Source organism: Lissotriton helveticus, chromosome 11, assembly GCF_964261635.1.
Source record: "Lissotriton helveticus chromosome 11, aLisHel1.1, whole genome shotgun sequence".
In the NCBI taxonomy this organism is placed as follows: domain Eukaryota; kingdom Metazoa; phylum Chordata; class Amphibia; order Caudata; family Salamandridae; genus Lissotriton; species Lissotriton helveticus.
The window spans coordinates 1127485910-1127510375 of NC_136072.1; the positions used below are offsets into that span (position 1 = coordinate 1127485910).

At 46.3% G+C, this 24466-nt stretch overlaps 1 protein-coding gene across 2 annotated transcripts in view; it reads right to left on the minus strand.

The window, feature by feature from the left end:
* Positions 1 to 4448: 4448 nt before the first annotated feature.
* CLTCL1 (clathrin heavy chain like 1) overlaps positions 4449 to 24466 on the minus strand; it is a 330795-nt gene continuing 310777 nt past the window's right edge. For both annotated transcript variants that reach the window (XM_078667862.1, XM_078667861.1), the window contains exon 32: positions 4449 to 6887. In XM_078667862.1, coding sequence (XP_078523988.1) covers positions 6754 to 6887 — 134 coding nt within the window. In that variant the 3' untranslated portion in view covers positions 4449 to 6753. The remainder of the gene's footprint in view (positions 6888 to 24466) is intronic.

The window sequence follows — 24466 nt, forward strand, 5'->3', positions numbered from 1 at the left end:
GAATGTTTCCCCACCTGTTTCTGTATATAATACATGGCTGTCATGTTCTCTGTACGTATCAAGACAGCTTTGTCTACAAGGTGAACTTGAAAGGCTTTGAGTGCTAGAAATACTGCTAGTATCTCTAAGTGATTGATGTGGAGCTGCTTTTGCTACTGACTCCACATGCCCTGAATTGCGTAAGTTTGGAGATAAGCTCCCCAACCAGTGAGCGATGCGGCTGCTGTTCGCACCGTCTGTGGAACCGGGGTCGATGAAGGGCAACCCCCGTAAAGGTTTTGTGGATTCCACCACTGCCGAGAGGGATGAGTGCGGCCGTCCACCACACTAGATCTGATAACTGACCCTGAGACTGATTCCACTGACAGGCTAAGCATTCCAGAAGGGGACGCATTTGAAGTCTTGCATAGTAAACTATTAAGATGCAACATGCCATCATTCCCAGTAACTGCATGAATACCCGAGCTGGCAATGAGTGGGGAGGCTGGAACTGGGGAATTAGAAACTGAATGTTGCGGATTCTGGCTAAATTGGGACAAGCTAGAGCTTTTTGTGTATTGAGAGTGGCTCCTAAGTACGTTTGCGTGTTGGAGGGTTGGAGATGGGGCTTGGACAGATTTACTGTGTATCTGAGATCATGGAGCAGCTGTACTGTTCTGTGAGTGTGTTGTAGACAGTTTGCTTGTGAGCTTACTTTGATAAGCCAGTTTATTTATTTAGTCATTTGTTAAGCGCGAACAGCTACCCCCGACGGGGGTGTCCCGGCGCTGACATGTGAAGTCCAAGAGGGTAAAACAGAGAGTTCCAGCAGGCTAGATCTGAGAGAAAAACCAGGTTTTGAGTTTCCTGCGAAAAGCAACCTCGGATGAAAGGAATCCGAGTTCTACTGGAAGGGCGTTCCACAATCTAGAAGTGGCCACGACGAATGCTCTACCGCCTGTGCGAGTCAGACGAAAACGTGGGCAGAACATAAGCCCAAGATGGTTGGAAGTTGTCTTAAGTATGGGAAGATGTGAATGTGTTGTATTCGCAGATGAGCTGCAACTACTGCCAGACATTTGGTGAATACCCTGGGAGCAGTGGTGACTCCGAATGGAAGCCCTTTGAATTGGTAATGTTGTCCTGCTACCTCAAACCTGAGGTATTTGCGATGAGCGGGATGTATTGGAATATGGAAGTAGGCGTCCTTTAAGTCTAAAGTAGACAGAAAGTCGCCTTGCTGAAGGAGTGGGAGCACTTGTTGGAGTATTACCATGTGAAAATGGTCTGATTGGATGTACAGATTTAGGTCTCTCAGGTCTAGTATAGGCCTGTGAGAGCAGTCCTTTTTGGGTATTACACAGTATAGGGAGTATACGCCGGCCCGTTGATACTGTAATGGGACAGGCTCTATAGATCCTTTTTCCAACAAAGAGAAAACTTCTTGTTTGAGAAGGTTGAGATGCTCTTGAGACATGTGTGATCTAGCAGGAATGTTTGGGGGAGTGGCGGTAAGTTACAGGCAATAACCATATTGGATAACTTGTAGAACCCATCTGTCTGAGGTCATTGTACTCCAGATGGGTAGAAATTGGGAGAGACGAACCCCAACAAGAGTGGAATGATCGGGGGTAGAGTAAGGATGTCATGGTTTGTTGGTTGCAGGGAAAGTACGTGTTGAGTTCCCTATACCTCTTCCCATGCCATTATTACCTCTAAATCCTCCTCTAAAGTAACCTCTTGAAAAGGGCGACTTTGTAAGATGAGGAGGGATTTTCTGATATGTACTTTGAGCCACCCCTGTAAGAGGAGCAGTGAAAAGAGCCCAGATTGGAAGGAAGCTGCAAAGCCCCCATGGATTTCACAACCTCTGTATCTTTCTTTATCGTCTCTAAAGAAGTATCTACTGGAGGCCTGAAGAGGTGCTCTTTATCAAAGGGCTGATTTAAAATAGAGGCTTGGACCTCAGTTTAAACCCAGAAATTTTCAGTCTCCATAACAGAACGCTAGAGTTCATTGCGCGAGCTGCGGTATCAGCTGCGTCTAAAGCGAACCTAATGGATGTGTGGGAAATAAATTTTCCTTCTTGAAATAGGTCATTAGCTTTACTCCTATGTTCAGCTGGCAAAAATATACATTTTTATAGCTCATCCTAATAAGCCCTGTCATAGCAAGCTAAAAGAGCTTGGGTATTTGCAATTCACCAGTGATTGGCTGCTTGCGCAGCTACTCTTTTGCCAGAGGCATCTAGGAGTTTGGACTCCTTATGAGAAGGAGGGGCATCTCCTGTGGTCTGAGTTTGCTCATTTGCGAGCGTTAGAGACTACCATGGAGTCTAATAGAACGTGACCCCTAATGTAGATAGGGTCAGTAGGTGCCGCCTTATACTTCTTGTCTACCCTGGGTGTAACAATCCTTGCACATACAGGGTCTTTAAAAATTCCGTCTGCGTGTTTAAGCATTCCCTTGAGCATAGGTAGCGTTTGTGTTGCTCTTTGAGAGGAACTTAAAGTCTCAAAGAGAAAATCCTTCTTAAGTTGTACCCCATGATACTCAGCAGCCCTACTGAGTAGCTCTATGTATCCTATATTCTCATCTGGTGGGGAGGGTTTGGAAGGGTATAGATCCAGTTCATTATCAGTATTAGGATCTGTATTGTATTCCTCCCATGGATCAGGAATAATGTCCTGAAGTATATCACCAACCCCATCATCTTGGTGATCGGGTGACTGAGTTTGTGGAGAATTTGTGGGTGTAATCAATACATTTGGGTCAATGGTTGAAGAAGGTGTAATAGGAGGAGTAGGATTAGTACCCACATTCTTTCTTTTAAGTGGAATGTGGTATTCCACTAGTAATTCTGGTTTCCTTTTAGTTGGTAATTTCATATTAATATGTCCTGTGTCTGGATTGATGGCCAGTTCCTTTTGTTTCGGATCGGTGTTAGAAGACGGAGCGTCGAAACGAGGCTCTTTGGATAGAAGAGATAGTGGTTTGGTTTTTGGCACTGGAATTAATTGAAGGTTTTGGATCCGAAGATTTAATTTTTGGTGCCGAAGGGATGATCACTTGTACATGCTTGAATTTCGATACTGAAGATTTCTGATCGGTGCCCGAAAGGGGCCGACTCTATTCAGAGCCGGAAGGCTTTGCTGTATGTTTCAGTGCTGAGTCGGAGGGCGGGGCGTTCGAAACCTTTTCTCTGAGGAAGGACCGGAGCCTTTTTCTTCAGGAAGTATTGGGGCAGGGGAGTGTCAGTACTCACTGTACGCTGACCCGGTGTTAAATGTTCTTCTGTATAGGAGTAGGCTTAGGACATGGAGATGTGTTCTTCCTCTTCTTAGGCTCCTTGTGCGTGGAATTCTTCCTGGTCGGACTCTTCTCCGAAGATATCCGGTGCGGATCCGCTTTGTTGATGCATTTCGTGACGCCGATCAGACTGTCACGGAGCGTCTTCTTGGATCGAAATGATCGGCACGCGTCGCAGTCCTGTTTGTCGTGTTCCAGGGATAGACACAAGTTGCAGACTTCTTAGAGTGACACCCAGGACAGAATTTAAATAGAATCTGTACCATCAGCTGCTAGCGTGCCTGACACTGGTAGGCCCAATGGGCCCTCTACGAATCTTCCGATTGAATACTTTGAATGGAAACGATACGTAGATGGGAAAGACAATCGAGAAACAATACAGTCTATGGTAGTGGATTGCACACAGAGGGGAACCCGAGAAACGGTGTCGAACCAGAGCGCAGCGATTGAGATCCGATCCGATGGCAGAAAAAACACAACCTGTCGATGCCCAAGCGCACTATCACCGAAAGGAGGAGTCACCTACCGCATGACTGGAACATCCGGACCCAACACTAGATGGTAGGCTTTTGCAAAGCATGTGATCTACAGCTCACATGCCTCGAACAAAACCTTTCCCTAAAGATGTTCTCATCTGGGGTTGAAGCGTTGTCGAATCACCCTTTTTGCAGAATCATTTCAGTAATTTTTTCAAATCCTCACAAGAGACCAGAGCAAAACCAGGCATTTCACAGCACAGAGGTTGCAGTAAAATTCTGAAGACTGTTTGTGGTGTGCAGCTTAGCTTATCCATTTCACTGGACTGTAAAAAGGTTAAAACGTAGAAGTGGAAAGAATACTGTCTTAAATGTGATTATTTACTCATGCTATACGAGGCATTTTGATTATTACCAGTCTGATGATTGGCAATAATTCAAAGTTGGTAATCAATGAACGATAAATGGTGTCATCAACCTGAAACACAGGATTAACTTAATTTGGGAGTTAGTAGGCAAATGGAAAAGTGGTTACCTATTGCACCACTATACCACCAATTTTCCCCCCACAGTGGAGCACAGCATTTGTCCCAAAATAAACTCATAACGAAAATGTATGCGAGGAAAATAAGATGATGTAATGAAAGGAAGTCAAAAGGCACCAGAAACAAGGGACTACAAAGATTTGGTTTATGTTTATAATTGTACTTCTTTCTTCACACTATTCAGGATTAGCACATGATTCATTATCATAAATTATACATAGTTATCTAATTTCAGTACATAAAATGTTAAGGATAATATATTTGAAAAGTGGCACAAAGTATCTCTGTTGGCATTCTCTCAACAAAAACAGAAAACAAAACAGTACTTTGAGCTGAGGCAGCGGGTCCTTCTACCTGTAGTGAGCTGTGATATGCAGTCTGAAAGCAGAGCAGGATGAGGGTGTGAAACCTGATGCAGCAATCAAGAAAACAGAATGGGTAGGAATATGCAACCCTTGCCTCTTGACACGTGGTTGGCCAAGAACTTCAAGCATTAGCGTATAATAAGTATCTCCCAGGCAAACCTTGAATAGCTTTCAGTGCCATTGCACTCTTCTCCCCAGAGCCATCAACATGAAATGCATGGGACCACAAAATTCTGCATGCCTACCAATGATAAAAAGTTCTGACCACATGCTTGCTTGCACTCTAAAGACAGCACATTAGCAATGTGTAGGGGCTCTCTTGGATAACATACCCTTGCCTTTAAAGATTCACACCCCGCCCTCCTCCAAGTAAGACGCTTTTTTCTTAGGGAGTTTACTAAAGCCACTGGGTCCCTAGATAATCCTTGAAAACGTATGCCCGGTTACAGTACAGGTAGAATGTCTGTGTTGTCCAACTTAGAAACACTTTCATTCAAGTACTTCTAATTGCTCTGTTTTCAAGTCATACACCAACAAGCATGTGGTCATGTGAGCATGCAGTTAAGGACACCAGGTGCATGCAGCCTCTGGCAGACACTCAAGGTCATCTGGAACTCTGAGGATAACAATATGGTAGGCAGGTGTACAGGAACCAGAAAAAGCCAACAGACAAAAGGACAGACAGAAAAAGAGGACATTTAGACAGATAAGACGGAGGCGAGCACACAATCACAGGGCCAGGCAGGCAAAGGGAAGTACGCTAGACAACCCAAACATGCGGACAAACACACGCTAGCAAGGAGATTAAATAAACCAACATAAAAACAGACGCACACAGGTAAGCAGACACACTAAGACACATTCCAAAAGCCAAACACACAAATGGGGTTGCGGAAACAGTCATATGCAACATTTGCCCTTTCTTTGTTCCTTCAGTACCGGCCAATACTTCTGAGATATCAATGAGATGGTTCATCAAACTAAAAAAATGCAATAGCCAAGTCTGTTCACTGAAATAAACCAGAATTAGGCTTAACTCAGTAACCAAAGACATGGGCATCAAAATGCTAAACAAGTTTACAACCCCCACAGCTAAATGATTTGGATGTCCAACAATCATTACATGGCACAGGCGAAGGAGCAGGGAGAAGCAGCTGTGGGTTCATACTGTAGCATAGCAAGAGCCAAGACTCACTGTGATGCAGCAGCAGTCAGCATAGCTGAGAAACCTGGTTAAGTAGCAGAAAACTAACACAGAAAAGACAAAATAATGCCTGGGTCATGCCTTTGGAAAATGAAACAGCTCAGCCTTTGTAGAGTGAGGCGACTAAACCAGGAAGGCGTGGGGGAAAGGACAGCATACCTGTGCCGTATTGTCTAAGTCCATACAGGTATAAAGTAAATCACAACCCCCCAGAATGCTAAAGGTCAGGCACAGAGGACAAGGAGAAAGGAGCATAATAGTTCTCTACATTAGAGGATTAGCAGGTGTCAGATACTAAACAGAGGCTAGGGAAACAGGTGGCATCAAAGAGAATCTTGCCCCATGACTTGGTCCAAGCTCTCGAGAAGCAGAGGGGGCACAGGAAAAGCCACCATATCAGTCCTTTTGTCAATACTGGCTAACACAAATCAAGCCTCCAATGTGCACATGTGTCACATGTAAGATCAGCCAGAATGAGATGGCTGAATCACGAATCCCTTCCCTTCCTCAATCAACATGCTGCCGCTTGCTCAGTAGTTGGGCTTTAGAGCTAACACAAGGTGTAGTTTGGAGATTGCCTCCGTCGCCCGACTGAATCTGTGCCTTCTGGTTTCTATCACAAAAACGCCACAGGGTTTCCTGCTGCAAAGCCAAAATAATAGCAGAGACACACAGGAGACTCCTTTGAAGGTCTAAAATGCAACAGTTCATTAATAATAAATATCAGTGAGCAGAGTCCACTGGCGACCTTCTTCATGTCCCACGAAGGCCGTGTGGTGAGCAGAAGAAGCTGCTTTGTGCCGCTGGGTTCCTTGCACGCTTCTCGCAGAGGTGATTCGAGGGGGGATGGGGAACACTTGGTCACATGGAAGAATCTACATGTTGAAACCATATGCAGGTGGAGGTGCTGCAGCCGGCTGGGCGAATCCTGGTGGTGCGGTGTAACCATATGGGAAATTGGCCTGGGGTGGAACAGCATTATTACCCGCAGTCAACATCAGTTGTTGGCCTGGAGAATGAGAGAGAGAAAAGTTGACGTTAGCAAATAATACCACTAATGGTGCTTATAGTCCCTTGACAAACACCAATTATTGGCTTGGTTAAATGCCTCAATCCGCATTGTGACTTATCTGTACTGGCTTAAGTGTGTCTGACACAGACACAGCAGCCATTGCTTGCTTGTTGGCCAGCAGCAACTGGTTTGTGGGACGATTGTATGTCAGAATATCAAGGTAAAAGATCGCAACCTAAAAGAAAAACTGACTGGAGAATATAGACTACCACTAGGTAAAAAGTTTGTGTAGGTAAATATTCTACTTCATTTTTTGTAAACTTTGTTTAATTTTCATATCTAACAGACAAAAGGCAGAACGCATATGAATCTAGGTTTCAAAGTTAGGCAGCAAATAAACTCAAATACAACCTTGACATCTCACTCGGCGAATGACAAACCACATCTCCTGTGGTGTGCCTCACATTAATTTCAAATTCATCATCACTTAATTACATTGGCCACGACTCATAACACACTTCCTCCCTTCATGAGACCCAGCAAGTATCCTTGTATAGTCCTTTACTGAACTGCATTGTTTGGTTTATCAGAACTCAAACCATAAAACCACTTCCACCTTTGCCAAATTTGAAGTTTTCTTAACTCCACACACACTTTTTGGGAGAATAGGAATAGTAAATCTACTTTTACCCAAATATGCTCATCTTCACAATATAGTTTGAGTCAATATACTGGAGTTGATATTCTTGCAGATCAATATTAAAAACCCAATACAGTTGTAAAACACTTTGTGAGACTGAATTCATTGTCAATAACTAACCTTTCTACATGTAACTTATCCACAGCAGGTTCAGCTCTAAAGCATGAGACATGCTTTTAGGGGTATTTTTATTGTTTTATTTCCTTCCGATGGACTGATGAGTAAACATGAAAGATATCTTGAAGATTGCCCAGGCCACTGTAATATTGCTCTCGGATTTTACAAAATGACAATACATTGCCCTTGAAAGACTAGGTGGGTCGGAGAAAAAATTTATCAGCTCAGGAAACACTGATGTGTTATTGATTCCGCCCCACTCTCGCTGAATTATCAAAGGCATGGGATTATTATAGTCTGTAGGACAGAAGGATTCTCTGCTTGAGCCTGGTGAAGGTAAGGAGGTAGTCAAATGTGAGCAAAGTGAAAGGTTGAGCTGGGAAATGGTTTAATGTGAAAATTAAATAATTTTGTAATTTGCAAAATATGCCACATTTATTTTCCCACTCTCTAAAGATCAGGTCTCTTAGCACCACAGTTTGTCCGACGACCCTTATTTTGTCCCCTTTATTTTATTTAACAATGTCTTCCTGCATTTTTCTTTGACAGTACATTTACCCAATCTGTCTACTGGGTAACAAACACCATGGCTACAGAAAACAATGATAATGTAACTTTACTTAAATGTTCCAATTAAACCATCAATATGCTGTTGGAAAAGAAAGTATTTTACTGCTTATTTTCAGGATCGGACCGGTATTAAAGTACATAATTTAAACAAACTAATTAAAATGAATTAGGATTAGTGTTACAATAGTTAGGTTATATTTTATTGAAAATACACCAGGAACATTCATTTAGGGTAGAAATTAAATAATTGAACAAAATGTAATCAAAAACGTATTTAATCAAACATAAGCTTAATGTTAAAATGTGTATTAGAATAGGTTTAAAATGATTTTACTTTAATTTATGGTTAGTGTCAAAAATAATGAATATGCTACTTACCAGTATGCATCTGTTCTTGGCATGTAGGGCTGCTAACATTCATATCTTAGCATTAGATCGCCGCCTAGTGTTGGGCTCGGATGATTGCACATTGTTGTCCTGGAAGAGTCTTCGAAGTATCCTGAGATAGGTGGCTCCTCCCCTGGACTACAGTGCGCATGGGCATCGGCTCCATCCCCAGATTGTTTTTCGCCATTGTGGCAGAAGATGGAGTGAAAAGTGTAAAGGATGTCCATGCTAATGAATAAATACAATAGTATATCTGCAGCTGCGACAGGCACCGGGGAGGAGGGCGGGCGATATGAATGTTAGCAGCCCTACATGCCAAGAACAGATGCATACTGGTAAGTAGCATATTCAGTTCGAGGCATGTGGGCTGCTAAATTCACATCTTAGCATAGAATACATAGCAGTCCCTCCATCAGCGGCGGTTGCCCGTGCCAGCTGCAGAAACCTGAAAAAGTGTCTTCAGAACAGCCTGTCCTACAGCAGCTTGCTGCTTGGAATGCACATCAACACAGTAGTGTTTAGTAAAGGTGTGTGGTGTAACCCACGTGGCTGCTCTGCAAATATCCTCCAAAGGAATGTTCCCTAGGAAAGCCATGGATGCCCCCAGTTTGCGTGTGGAGTGCGCTCTGGGGGGTATTGTTAAAGTGCGCTTGGCTTTTTGATAACATATCTGGATGCATTTAACAATCCATCTGGCTATCCCTGCTTTGGAAATCGGGTTGCCTTTGTGTTGTGGTGCGAAGGCAACAAAGAGTTGTTTTGTTTTTCTAAAGGGTTGTGTTCTGTCTATGTAGTACATCAACGCCCTCCGTACATCTAAGGTATGGAGCATTCTTTCCGCCACCGTTTGCGGGTTTTGAAAGAATGCTGGTAAGTCAATAGTTTGGTTTAGATGAAACTGTGACACCACCTTCGGAAGGAATTTGGGGTTAGTGCGTAGCACTACCCTATTTGGATGGATTTGAATGAATGGCTCTTGGATTGTGAGCGCCTGCAGCTCACTGACACGCCTCAGAGACGTAATAGCTACAAGGAAAGCTACTTTCCACGTAAGGAACTGGAGTTCACACGAGTGCAGTGGCTCAAATGGCGGTCCCATCAGTCTGGTGAGAACGACATTGAGGTTCCACACCGGAGCTGGCGGTGTTCTTGGGGGAATGACTCGTTTCAGACCTTCAAGGAAGGCTTTAATGGCAGGCACCCTGAAGACAGAGAGGTGCTGCCTGTTCTGGAGATAAGCCGCTATGGCGGATAGATGTATCCGAATGGAAGTGTACGCTAGATTGCACTTGTAAAGATGCAACAGATAGCAGATGATGTTGGGGATAGATGCATCTAGCGGGTTGATGTCATTGGCTGTACAGTAAATGACAAAACGCTTCCACTTTGCAGCATAGCATGCTCTAGTGGTTGGTTTCCTCGCCTCCTTGATGATGTGCATGCACTCCGGAGGTAGGTTAAGGTATCCAAACTCTAGGACTTCAGGAGCCAGATCGCCAGGTTGAGCTGTTGTGGATCTGGATGCTGAATGTCTCCATGGTTCTGCGTCAAAAGACTGGGCGTGAGGCGCAGTCTTTGATGCGGCACCACTGAGAGTTCGAGGAACGTGGTGTACCAAGCCTGGCGCGCCCACGTTGGAGCAACCAGGATGAGAGTCATCTCGTGCTGCCTTAGCTTTCTTGCGACCAGCGGTATTAGAGGGGCTGGCGGAAAAGCGTACGCAAATTTGCCTGACCAGTTCATCCATATCGCATTCCCCTGCGACTGTGGGTGAGGGAACCTGGCGGCAAAGAGTTGGCATTTTGCGTTCTCTGCTGTGGCAAACAGGTCTATCTCCGGATGACCCCACTGCTGGAAGTACGGGTGGAGAACAGATGGGTGTATCTCCCACTCGTGCATTTGATGGCTGTATCTGCTGAGCAGATCCGCCATCTGATTGTCCTTTCCTGGGAGGTGTTCTGCCATGAGGAAAATGTTCCTCTGAATGGCCCACTTCCACATGCTCTGAGCCAGATGAGACAGCTGTGGCGAGTGGGTGCCTCCCTGCTTTTGAATGTAGTACATCGCGGTCATGTTGTCCGTCCGGACTAGCACGACTTTGTTGCACAGATGTACAATGAAGGACTTGAGCGCCATGAAGATTGCCATCAGTTCCAGATAGTTGATGTGCATCTTTTGTTGCTGCGTCGTCCATAGTCCCTGCACTGTGTAAGTGAGCACATGAGCTCCCCATCCCTGGAGAGATGCGTCCGTTGTCAGGACAATCTGCGGCACGGGCTCTTGGAACAGTCGGCCCTTGCAAAGGTTGTGTGGAGTCCACCAATGCAGAGAGTCGTATGCCCGACTGGTAACCAACACTAGGTCTGTCAATTGCCCACGAGCCTGTGTCCACTGATTCGCTAAGCACTCCTGGAGCGGGCGCATATGTAGCCGTGCGTGAGGGACTATGAAGATGCAGGAGGCCATCATGCCTATCAATTGCATGAACACTCTCGCTGGAAGCGAGTGTTGTGGCCTGAACTTTTGGATCAGAGCCTGCATGCTGTCTATCCTGACTTGGTTTGGCTGAGCCATGGCCGTCAGGGTGTTGATCGTTGCACCTAGGAACTGCCGGACATGCGCCGGCTGAAGATGCGATTTTGGGTAGTTCAGGGAGAAACCCAGATCGTGAAGAAGGTGAATTGTAGTCGACATGTCTGCGGCGCACTGTTGCTCTGACTTGGCTTGCACGAGCCAGTCGTCTAGGTAGGGGTAGACATGGATGTTCTGCCTCCTGAGGTGCGCCGCTACTGTCGCCAGACACTTGGTGAACACCCTCGGGGCTGTTGTGACTCCGAAGGGTAGGACTTTGAACTGGTAGTGCCTGCCTTGAATAGTGAACCTGAGGTATTTCCTGTGTGACGGGTGTAGTGGAATGTGGAAATAAGCATCCTTGAGATCTAAGGTTGCTAAGAAGTCTCCCTGGTTTAGCAAGGGAAGAATCTGTTGCAGTGTAAGCATGTGGAAATGTTCTGATAGTATGTACAGGTTGAGGGGACGTAGATCTAGAATGGGCCTGAGAGATCCGTCCTTCTTTGGAATAAGGAAGTACAGGGAATATACCCCCGTGCCTTCCTCCCCCACCGGCACGAGCTCGATTGCTCCCTTTTGCAGCATCACCACTACTTCCTGCTGCAATAAGAGCAAGTGCTCTGCGGACATAGGCCGTTGCCTTGGCGGGATGTTGGGTGGAGTGGACTTCAACTCTAGGCAATAACCATACTGGACTAGTTGTCGCACCCACCTGTCTGTGGTGATGTTTCTCCAGACGGGCAGGAACTGCTGCAGTCTCCCCCCCGACAGGTGTTAGGTGGTCGGGGGGCAGTGACAGAGAGTCACTGCTTGCTGGGAGTAGAGGTGCGGGAGCTGTTGTTTCCTCTGCCGCGACCTCTGTTGCTGTTATTCCTGTAACCTCCCTTGTTCTGTTTAGTGAACGAGGATTGTGTTCCACCTTTTGCGAACTGGGATTGTTGACCCATTTGTCCTCTGGTGACTCCACGTGCACCTGAGCGACGAAAATTGCTGCCACGAAACTGTTGTGACTGTAGGGCCCCCATAGACTTAGCAGTTTCTGTGTCTTTCTTTATTTTCTCTAGGGTGGTGTCAACATCCGGACCAAACAGACTATCAGGATTGACTGGCTGATTAAGAATTGTTGTCTGAATATCCGGTTTAAACCCTGAGATGCGGAGCCACGCTTGTCGTCTCAGCATAACGCTAGTGTTGATAGCTCTAGCAGCTGTGTCCGCAGCGTCAAGTGCACACTTGATGGCTGCGTTTGAGATTAGCTTCCCTTCCTCAATAAGCAGTTTGGTGCCCTCTTGGAACTGTGGAGGCAGGTGTTGTACAATCTGTTCTAGGGTGTCGTAGTGCGCCCTATCATAACGCGCCAAGAGCGCCTGTGTATTGGCGATGCGCCAAAAGTTTGATGCCTGTGCAGCTACTCTTTTGCCCCCTGCCTCTAGCACTTTGGATTCCTTATCCGGGGGAGGAGCTTCACCCGTAGTCTGGGAGTTGGCACGTTTCCTGGCATTGGCGACCACAAGAGAGTCCAGTGGCAATTGTCCCCGAATGTATGCGGGGTCTGCAGGTGCAGGTCTGTACTTTTTTTCAATGCGAGGGTTGACCACTCTCGCTCTCGTAGGCTCCTTAAATATGTCCCCAGCATGCTTGAGGACTCCTTTAAGCATAGGCAGTGTCTTTACTGTCCTTTCAGAGACTGAAAAAGTGTCGAAAAGGAAGTCTTCCTCAACAGGGTCGGCATGCATGTCCACATCGTGATTGGCTGCCGCCCTTTCGAGTAGTGCATGAAAACCTGCTGAATCCTCAGTCGGGGATGCCCGTGCATTAAAAGGCTGCGGATCCTGCCCTGCACCTTGGGTGTTCTGGTCACCAGTGTCATCATATGAATCCGGTTGCACATCAGGTTCATTGATTGGGAAATTGTACTGCTCGTCCTCATCATACCCCTCACCCGCAGAGTGTTCTGGGGAGGGAGTAGGGCTCCGTCTCGGAGGAGGCTGGATTGGTTCCGTGAGGCCTGAGGCGTCAAGGGGCACCCTCTTCTTCTTTAGTGGGATAACATAGGGGTCCACTGGCTCCGAAGTGATTTTCCTCTTATAGAGGGTCAGTTTGCCTGTGTCAGCGTCGATGAAATGCTCCGAATCGTCCTCGGATTCGAGTACCTGACGTGGAAGTGGGCCAGTCGGTGAAGAAATCACCTGTTTCGGTGCCGATTTGGTTGAAAATGCTTTTGGCGCCTCCTTCGGCGGCAAAATAAAGAGAAGTTTCCCAGACGGCTTCTCTGGAGTGTCTTTTCGCGGCTGCGTTAATGGTATCGGAGCCGACGGGGCAAAGGCCTTTTCCCTGATTCTTTTCAGTGATTCGGCTATGGGGGACGGCACACTCACAGTTTGTGTCGGCGCTGACGAGGATGGCCTGATTTTCCCCTCGGATCCGACGTCCTTGTGGGCCTTGTGCGTTTTGGGCGCGGATCCTGTCTTTACCGCCTCCGATTCCTGCGTTCGGGGCACAGACTTCTTTCCGTGTGCCTGCGTAGCCTCCTTGGAGCCGACTTTGGCGGGTTTTGACGGCGTCGTAGCCGCTGTCCCGTGCCGACCATCTTTCTTGGAGGACCCCTCCTCTGGCGTCGGTTTCGATTTCGCAGCATCGGAATCGACGGACTTCTTCGACTTCTGCGGACCGGAGGTCGACGGAGTCGATGGGGTTGCGGGCACCGTTGGTTTCACCGGCACGGCAGCCATCTTAGGGACACTCGAGTCCTTAACTTTCGGTTTCGTTTTCGGGTCGGCCATTTTAGGTGTTGTCGATCCCGATGGTTTCGGTTTCGGTTTCGAAACAGTCTGCCCAGCAAGTAAGTCCGCGGCCGGGCCCGAAGGCGGGGCTGTGGCTTGCGGCAACGGGTCTTGGGTAAGGCCGACAGGCGATCCCGTGTCCCGGTCGGTATCCTCGTAACCTTCGGGGCAGAGCTCGTCCGCTGAGCTATCCGCCGCGGCCCCATAAATCTCATCGTCGTCTCCTACCTCGTCGACGTATTCAAGGCCTTGACCCGCGACTCCGTCGTCGTCTCCCGGATCCGCCTCGACCTCCGTCTCGGGTGGGGAGATTTGGAGATGATGACCCTGGTCCTCTTCGTCTTGGTCGCCGAAGATGTTCTCCGGATCCGGGGCCGCTTGTTTAGCTTCCATGCGCATCGCGCGCCGAAGCTTGAGAGTCTTCTTTGAGCGGAACTGTGCACACAACTTGCACTTGCCGTCGTCGTGGTCAGGCGAAAGGCATTTGTTACACACGGGGTGTAGATCGATGTGTGGGTACTTGGACCCACAGAGCGGGCAGTACTTAAACGGGCTCCGCTCCATGTCCGAAAAGGCTTGCAGTCGTGTCGCGATGAGAAGGCCTCAAAGTTCCGAGAGCGAAGAAAACTCCGCTTATTCCGGCTCCAAGAGACGGAAGACTCGAGACCGTGCGCAGACAATACCGACGCAAGAAAATCGAGGCCTTTTGGCCGCTAAAAGTTAGTTTTTCTTGGTTCCGACAGTAAGACGTCGAGACCACATCCGAACCCAATGGCGGAAAAAAACAATCTGGGGATGGAGCCGATGCCCATGCGCACTGTAGTCCAGGGGAGGAGCCACCTATCTCAGGATACTTCGAAGACTCTTCCAGGACAACAATGTGCAATCATCCGAGCCCAACACTAGGCGGCGATCTAATGCTAAGATGTGAATTTAGCAGCCCACATGCCTCGAACTCTTATACAACAAACAGGTTTCTTATCTTCGAAGGCGGATACTCTATCACACCACAGATTTCTTTCCTTCGTATACTTGCCAGATGCAAGACTGGATCAATTTACTTTTCTTCAGCTGAGAACCCACTACCTCATTGATGGCACTCTGCGGCTCTGTACCTCCCCGGAAGTGTTAGAGCGGAGCCGCATAAAAGTATCTTGCCGATCTGCACGGACGTACATTTCTAAATTTTTCCCTTTCCATGCCCCCAGATGCAGAGTGTGAACATATGTTATCACCAGTGTGCTGAATACTAACTTGAAACCTTTTTAGATCCTAAAAAAGAGGCAACTCCACAAAAGGGGGAGGTGGGAGGGCAGTGCTCAATCAGCAGTTAGAGTATTAACCAGAGGAAAATGTTACTTACCCTGTAAGCATCTGTTCATAGCATGTGGACATGTAGATTCACATGCCCTGCTTACTCCTCTCAACTAGTGTTGGGCTTAGATGCTGCAAGTTGTTTTTGTATTTCGAGTCACAGGATAAGATTACGTTACCTTACTCACAGCAAGCATCCCTCCTGGTCCCTAGAAACGAAGATAAACACATAATCTGCACACTTATAAATGCACGTTCTCTTATAAAACATAGGGAAGACGTGGCGGAACTCATAGCCAACCAAAATATAGACGTTCTGTTTATAACTGAGACCTGGGCAGATCTAGCATCTGGCCCAGATTTTAGTATAGCCACCCTGGACGGCTATCATGTGATCAGACTAGACAGATCTTCCGGCAAAAGGGGCGGTGGTCTAGCTATTATACACCGAGCCAATTTAGCTATAAAAACAGAACCATTAGATTGCGATTTTGCTGAAGTTTTAGGTTTCACTATTACTCTCTCCCCTATACAAACCTTTAAGGGAACTCTGTTGTATCGACCACCTACCTCACGCATACCCTTCCTGAAATCCCTCAATTTCCTATTAGAACCAGTAGCCGCCAATTCGGACTACACAACATTGGGAGACTTTAATTTTCATTTAGAAAATCTTGCAGATAAAGACTCGTCCACTCTCATCTCGGACTTCTCGGCCGCTGGCTTAGAACAGCGGGTCTCCTTAGCCACTCATCAAGCAGGCCACATTCTGGATGGCTTATTTACAAACAATTCTCATATGACTTACCCTACAGTGTTCCCGCTTATATGGACGGATCACTCGGCAGTGAAATTTACGATCTTAGTCAGGAATCATAAAAATGTATCCCCTCCCATCCGACCCCAGATTAAATGTCGCGACTGGAAAAACCTTGATTCCACCGTTTTACATAATACCTTGGAGTCCATGAGACCAGAAGACATATCTGATCCACATGAAGCATCTAATAACTATGGACATTGGCTGAACAATGCCTTTAACCGCTTAGCACCTAACATTAAGATGCAGCCAAACCGCACTAAACCCTCTGCGCCGTGGTTCTCGGAACCACTAAGGCTTGAAAGACAACGATGCCGAAATTTGGAGAGGCGTTGGCGTATGAAATACGGCAACTATGACAGAGATACATACAAGAAAGCTTTGTCAAGCTACAAAAAAAACTCATAATTGCAGAAAAATGTAACTTTTATAGTACACAGATAGAACTAGCTCAAAATTCGAGCAAACAGCTATATCAGGTGGTTAAAAAATTAGCCAATCCACCAGCTCTTGCCACCACAGAGCCATCTCAAATTTTCTGCAATAAGGTAGCGGAATTTTTTAAGGCAACGGTCAAAGACATCTTTAACAACTTTACTAAAAGAACTATCACTGATTCAGCCTGCTTGGAGATCCCTCTCACGTCCCTTAAGCCAACCTTTGAGGCTTTTTCCCCACTATCCCAACAGGCTATGAAAGAACTTATGAACAATATTAAGTCAGGATCCCCTTTGGATCCATGTCCCCCATTCATCCTCAAACCATTATCCAATCTGATAGCCCCGGTGCTCACTAACATCTGTAATGCCATGTTTTGGACAGGGGACTACCCCTCAATCTAGAAAAAAGTCACTGTAAAACCTCTCTTAAAAAAATCGACCCTAAATCCATCAGAGCCTAAAAGCTATCGCCCTATTGCCTCGCTCCCCTATCCATCAAAATTTTTTGAAAAGGCAATGAACTTACAGCTGTCGAACTATATTGATCAGAGCGATCTGCTGGATGACACCCAGTTTGGGTTCAGGAAGGGCCACGGGACCGAGACTGCTCTGATAAAGGCAGCAGAGGAGGTCAGGATAATCATGGACCAGGGTGGTGCAGCGGTCCTAATACTGTTAGATTTGTCTGCAGCCTTCGACACGGTCGATCATACCATCTTGATCGACCGTGTCGCTGCAATAGGCATTCAGGGCAAAGCCAAAGCACTCCTGGCATCCTTCCTGGCTGATAGAGAGCAGTCTGTGAAGATGTGGAGTTATTACTCTCCGGATTTCACTCTGCCTTGTGGAGTCCCCCAAGGCTCCTCGCTAAGTCCGACACTCTTTAACATCTACGTGTCGGACTTGGCGAGGGTGATCAAGTCATTTGGTATTGGACTGACCTCATACGCTGATGACACCCAGCTGGTCCTGGCGATCCACAAAAATGGAGGAGCAGTGGCCGCTAACTTCCAGGAGGGTATGAGAGCCATCAGTACCTGGATGGATCAGAATTGTCTAAAGTTAAATTCTGACAAGACTGAGGTCATGGTATTTGGTGAGCTGACCCCGTCTTGGTCCCCAGTTTGGTGGCCTTCGGAGTTAGGAAGTCCTCCATCACCAGTATCCAAAGTTAGGAATCTGGGGGTTCTATTCGACAACAAGATAGCTTTTGTCAGCCATGCCAACGCAGTGGTCTCAGCCTCCTTTTTTACCCTAAGAATGGTAAAGAAATTGCTTCCATTTCTTCCTCCAAATGCAGGCAAGACCCTAATGTCCACTTTGGTATTGTCTAAGGTGGACTATTGTAATGGCCTATTGTTGAACGCGCAGGAGCAAGTTTTGAACAAACTACAGCTTGTTCAAAATGCTGCCGCAAGGATTCTAACCGGCACACCGAAGTATTCATCTATTTCTCCCATCATTCGTCAACTACATTGGTTGCCGGTTAGAAGCCATACGAAGTTTAAGGCCTTGTGTATCACATATATGGCATTGAACAACATTGGACCAGAATTTTTTAAAAAGGCTATTTGTGTTTACACGCCTAGTCGAACATTACGTTCATCTGCAGCCCAACAGCTTCAAATCCCACGCACAAAAAAACCCACATGGGGAGACAAACGCTTTGTGGTTGCCGCTTATAAACTGTGGAACCTGCTCCCTCCCTACATTAAACTTAGCCCATCACTGCTAACATTCCGAAAGCATCTAAAAACCTGGCTTTTTAATCAGTAAACTCCCAATAGGAACCCTTTTGCAATCTGTAAGCTCTAGCGCCGAGACACCGGTAGGTATTTGTGCGCTATAGAAATTTTATAAATAAATAAAATAAATACATAGGAGTTGTGCTGTAAAGGTCATAAGTCCTCCTGTAGAAATGTAGAAGGTCCAAGCGAGGGGGGCACCAATGTACAGTGCTGAACTCTGGGGTCACTGTTCAGCTAATGTCCTTACCGTGACAGAAAATAATTTTATAAGACATCTTTTGGGCTTGCCCAAAAGTACCCTTTAATACGCTTAAGGGTGGATTTGGGTATTCTTCCCATTGCAGACCTGATTGCTTCTCATCCACTTCTCTACTGGTGACGGCTATGGAGCACGCCAGACTTAGTATATTATAGGGAGGAACTAAAAGCTGTTATGTCTACTTTGGGGGCGGGGAATATCTTGTGGTTGTCTTTTATTAGGAACACATTTTGTGCTATAGGGAGGGATGATCTATGGTCGGCACCAGAGGAGTCATGTTCAGCCATCTCTAAAAAATCACTAGCAATTGCTTTGAAAGACTACAAATTGGCACACATTTTGCATATAGTAGACTCCTCCAGCCTGACCTCTGGGTTCCTGGATGCAAAACAGCACTATCATTTGGAGTTGGATTCTATTCAACCACCTGCAGCAAAGAAACTGTTTCTGCAATTTAGGCACGGAACGCTACCGCTCCATGCGCTTACAAATAAGTGGGTGGGCGCTACTAAACAACTTTGGCCGGGGTGCTTAGTAGCGGAAGAAACTGAAATTCATGTGTTATTCTTCTGCTTGGCACACAAAAGGGCCAGATCTAAATGGGTCCTTCAACTTTGCAGAAATCTGGGGATAAGAAACCATAGAGAATTCTACAGGGTACTAAAATACGATACTCGCCCAGTTTTTGTTGTTGCAATCTCCACATTTTTATTTGCTAAGTTATGCAAACGTAGGCGTCTTTAGAGAGGCTGACCCGGGAACTTAGCCAATCCTGTCTTATGATCATCACTGCGATCCTAAATCTGTAAAAATTTAGGCTGTGAATTTCTTTTTTAATATTTTTTGTTTTATTTATATTTTTAAAGTGATTTTTTAATTGATTATACTGGTTTTATTGTGGAATATGATGCCATTGCAATAGTATTTGCCCTTGTTTGCTGCCCCACCCGTGACTATTGATTTCAGGGGGCGTGACCGTCTACATGTTGTTATTTTTCAACTACTTGGGGGTTCTATTGACAATTGAATTTTTTTTAGTTTCTAATCAACATGTTATTTTATGAATTTTGTTTTATGGAGAATATCATTTTATATGTGCTTTTATGGCTGTAATAGCTGAAATAAAGCTTCTTTGACTTGACTAGACTAGACGCTACGAACAGACACTTAAGGAGGCATCCTTTCCCATTTGTAGCATGCGTGGTTGTAGATACATATGCTCTGCATACACTGCAAGGCAGTGCTCCCCTACAGGGGTGATCAGTCAGTGGAGGATGCAGATGTCGGAATAGTGTGCTCAAAACTCTTTGGCCAACTCTAACCTGATGGGCTAGGAAATTCTCACAATAATGTTTTGTGGAAGTATGTGAAGATGACCATGTAGCTGTGGTGCAATGGCTATGGGAATGTTTACAAAGAAAGCCACTAGAGTAGTCTTCTTGTGGGTAGAATTTGCCCTATGAAGGATAGGCAGGGTTATTTTAGCTTTGATGTAGCAGGTTAGGATGAATTTAACAATCCACCTGGCTTTGCCCAGTATGGATATTTGGCGATTGTTAGGTGGTTTTTCAAAAGCATCCAAAAGTTGCTGAGATTTATATACTCAGCTCTGTCAATGTAGCATAGTTTAGCGTGCTTAAACATCTACTGAATGAAGAGCCATTTCTGCCAGTCTCAGGTTGAGGGAGAAAAAAATTTGAACTTGATTGTCTGATTAAGGTAGAAAGTGAATACAACCGTAGGAAGGAATTTACGGTTAGTGCTAACAACAACCCTGTCCTTGTGGACATGGATGAAAGTATCTTGCAAAGTAATAGTGGCCTGGCAGCTCGGCCTGCACTGTTCCTACTGCAGATGGGTGAAACATGATTTTTATATGGCTGGATTTAAACTAAGGTGGAATGGTGTGCAAAATAACGATGGACTGCGCTGCAGCTCCAAATATATACTATGGGCTGAGATTATTTGAAGCATTCCATTGGTCACTTTTTTATACACTTCAGCGCAACATCCTAAGTGGACCGGGTATGCCAAGGTGTGAGTCCCGTGCACACTGTGCTACAGGAACCAAGCAATACCCAACTGATATGCCCTAACTGTAGGTTTGGGTGTGGGGTGCAAGAATTGGTAATGTCTGCAGAACTGTGAGAGGATCCTTGGGACAATATTGTGGAGGCGGAGCACAAGAAGGAGTGCTGGTAGCCTTGGCCTCTTAGGCAGTGGTCAGGGATCTGAAGGGGTAACTGGCATATATTCATCCTCAAACACTAAACTCCACGTACTTGGCAAATGCTCTGCAGTCTTTGTTGGAGACGCCTTGGTGGAGATCTTCCCAATATGAGGATGGATGAAGATCTGCTTCTGCCTAAATGCAGATTCCTCTTGGATTTTCTAAAACTTTGGCCTTTAAGCAGGACCGGACTAGTAACGCAAACCGGCACTGGCAATTGAGTCGAACCAACAGGGGAGGGGGGGGGGGAGGGGGTGCAAGGGGTGTTGGGGGGGGGGGGGGGCGGGATGTTGGTGCACATGTAAAACACTGCAGCTGCTTTTGTTACAGGGGATTGATATTGCAAAACCGGACCCCCTGTAACAAAAACAGCCCCCCCAGGTGTCCAAAACCAGACCCCACCCAGGTGGCCCACTAGGGAAACGCCCGGGCCCACTATGGCCAATCCGGCCTTTAAGCATCATCGAACGCAGACAAGGAATGGGCTGGAAGGAGAGGCATGCATACCTTGTCTTCGGCTGCAAAGGGGGTTAGGGCGTTTCAGCGCAGGAAGCACAAACTGCTTAGGAGGGATCATACGTTAAACGTTTAATAAATCTCATCACAGCAGGTGATTTAAACAAGAACAGTTTGTGAGTTTACATAGGAAGTTCAAATGGCAAACAAATAACCTTTAACAGTGCCCACTTCAACGTATGGCTGGTCCACAGATAAAACCAACAAAGGGACATCCGACAACTTTGCTTGTAAGGTACAAGTCACACCGACCACAAATGTGTCCAATCACCCGGCATAAATGGATTTTCGGGAAGGCAGCCCGGCAACAAGGATGACAGCCACTTCAGGCTTCAGATCAAATACAGTCAGTTGCTGCTGCTCAATTTCCAAGCATTTGTGTCTAGAATACACACTTTCAGGTGGAGAACCCTGCCGTGTTGCTGCAACAGAAGATCCTCACAGAGTGGCAACCTCATCAGTGGACAGATACTCAAGCCCAGAAGTTTTGGGTACCACACTGTCTTGGCTCAATCAAGAGACATTAGGATAACATGGACCTGGTCTTCCTTGATGTTTTTCAGAACTTTGGACAAAAGAAGCAGGGGTTGTAACGCCTGTAGGAGCTTGTGTTCCATACCAGCAAGAACTCATCAGTTCTAGAGGAAACTCCAACGCACAAAACATTTGACATCACCATCATCTAACAGGGCTCTCACCACTGAGGGAAGATGCGCCCTGAGCCACTGGATGTAAATGCCACTTGTTATCTTCTAGATGTCACCTGCTCAGTTCATCAGCTCTGACATTAAAGGACTTTGTCAGGTGGTTCACGAATAGGGAAATGCCCTGGTGCTACAATTAAGCCCAAGGTACACAGCCTCCTGGCACAGGACTTGAGACCCTACTCAGACTTGTTGGTTGCAATATCACATGGCAGTGTATTTGTCCAAGAGAACCTGCACCAGCTTCCTCTTGATGACAGCAGGAAGTCTTTCAGAGTAAGATACTTGACTAGCAACTCCAACAGAATGATATAGAGGTGGGTTTACGAAGGCGACCTTCCGAGCCCAGAAGGGACACATCAATCACAACCATCAGCTCTGGGTGGGAAAAGGAAGAGGGTCCGCAAGAGCAATTCAGGTCAAACCACCACCACCACCACTGCAGATCAGGAGCGGTCTCCTCTAATTTCTGGGTAACCCCGGTCAGATTTCCTTAATCCTGTGCCCACTGGAACTTCATATTTCATTGTGCCATAAGGCTTATCTTATATGGAGGATGCAGAAAGCTAAGAGCCCAGGAAGCTTCAGAGCGGCTTTCACCATGATCTAGGTCAGAGGCTGAACCATCAGGATTCACAGCCTGAATGTCCTGGACTCACCATGGAAAGAACGCCTGGAACGGTACTGTGTCCAAGAGAGCGTCAATGAATATAAGCTTTTGTGAAGGAGTCAGGTGTGACTTCATCTCGCTGATAAAGAACTGCAACAATGTCAGGAGGGTCACCATTGTCTGGAGAGGGTTTCGACTGACAATAGTAAGCCGAGATAGGTGTCAAGGTAGAGGAAGACTGTTATCCCTGACCTAAGAAGAGTCTCTCTTACAGCAGAATGGACAGGTGCTCGTTTGACATTCATTCAGATGTGGTGGAATATTTGGTGGGGCAAAAACAAAATGCAGGGCATAGACATGTTCAATGATTTGTAGGACCTATCTGTCAGACGCAATGGCTCTCTAACCAGGGAGGAAATGACAGATACTGCCCCAACTGGATGGGCATGGACCACTAAGGGCAAACTAAAGTGGACTGGTGGTTGTTGCAGCAGGGAAAGCAGAATGGGAGTTCTAATCTGCCTGCTGGTCATGCGCTGTCTGCCAGGCCATGGCCATGGCCTTGAAAGGATTGGGGTGACTGCTGTACTGGGTGGCAAGACTGTCTATGCACTTGCCATCTGGAATAGCCTCTGAACTTTACAAACTGGTGTGGTATCTGTTTGAGAGGGATGGACAGACCTAAGGAACAAGCAGTAGCTCGACTTTCCTGAAGACACTCCCATGCAAAGAGTCTTCTCATCGAAAAGGCATGGCCCATCAAAGGTGATGTCGAAAAGGGAGTACATTGCTTAAACATACTGTGGAACGCATCCATACATGTCAAAAAAGTACAAGTCTGGTGCCGATTGCCCTCCCCAGGCAATATGTAGTATCCAGACCATTGCGCATAACATATTGGACTCTGTCTTCTCCATCATTAATTGTCTGAGCCAAGGAGGCTGTAAGGTCTTCCGGGACCGCTGGTAAGATTTCGCTGGTCATGTCCTAGAAGGCATGTGTATAGCGTATCTAAGTTGACAGCTGTTACAGAACAAAATGCCAGACGAGAAGAAGAGAATTTAATCTTGCCATTGGCCTAATTTCTGTGTGATTCTCCTTTCGGAGGAGTAGTGAAGATGAGTTGGAATTCACCTTACTCATTGAGGCTTGAAACACGAGGATCTCTGGGTTTGGATGTTTGATACGGAAACCGGAGTTTACAGGAGCAGGTCTGTAACATCTCGCCACCTGCCTATGTATGAGTGAGCAGGAAAATGTATGAACAGGTAGCCGTAAAGGTATCAGTGAGAGCCTTGTTAAAAGAAGCAAGGGCTCAGTAGTAGATGGCCCAGGTTGCATATTTTCCAGGACTTTCGTTTTGCTCTTAACTGAAGGCAGCTGCAAATCCAGAGATTTCAGCTGCCCTTCAGACCGCTACTGCAAAGGAGGTACTTTATTCTGTTGCTGGCCCAAGTGGTGAGCCAAGCCTTACCTCAGGAGAGGTGTCAATCCCACTGGCCTCTTGCAAATCCATGTAGTAGGCTTCATCTGTGTAGCAAGAGGCTCATGATCATCTACACTCTGGGATGTCCCTTCCTGTGAGTCAGAGCCAAAAAGATAACGGAGTCACTGCTACAGTGTACGCCCTGGTAGGCGCATTGACTAAATGATAAAAGGTTGTGCTTTTGTTATTTCGTAGGACAACAGTTGACAAGATTGAGCCGAAGTCAGTTAGGTATTCAAGATCGGAATCAGTACTGGATCATCTTCTGGCACCATTGCATCCAGTTACACACAATAGCAACAGGCATTATCAATGAGATAG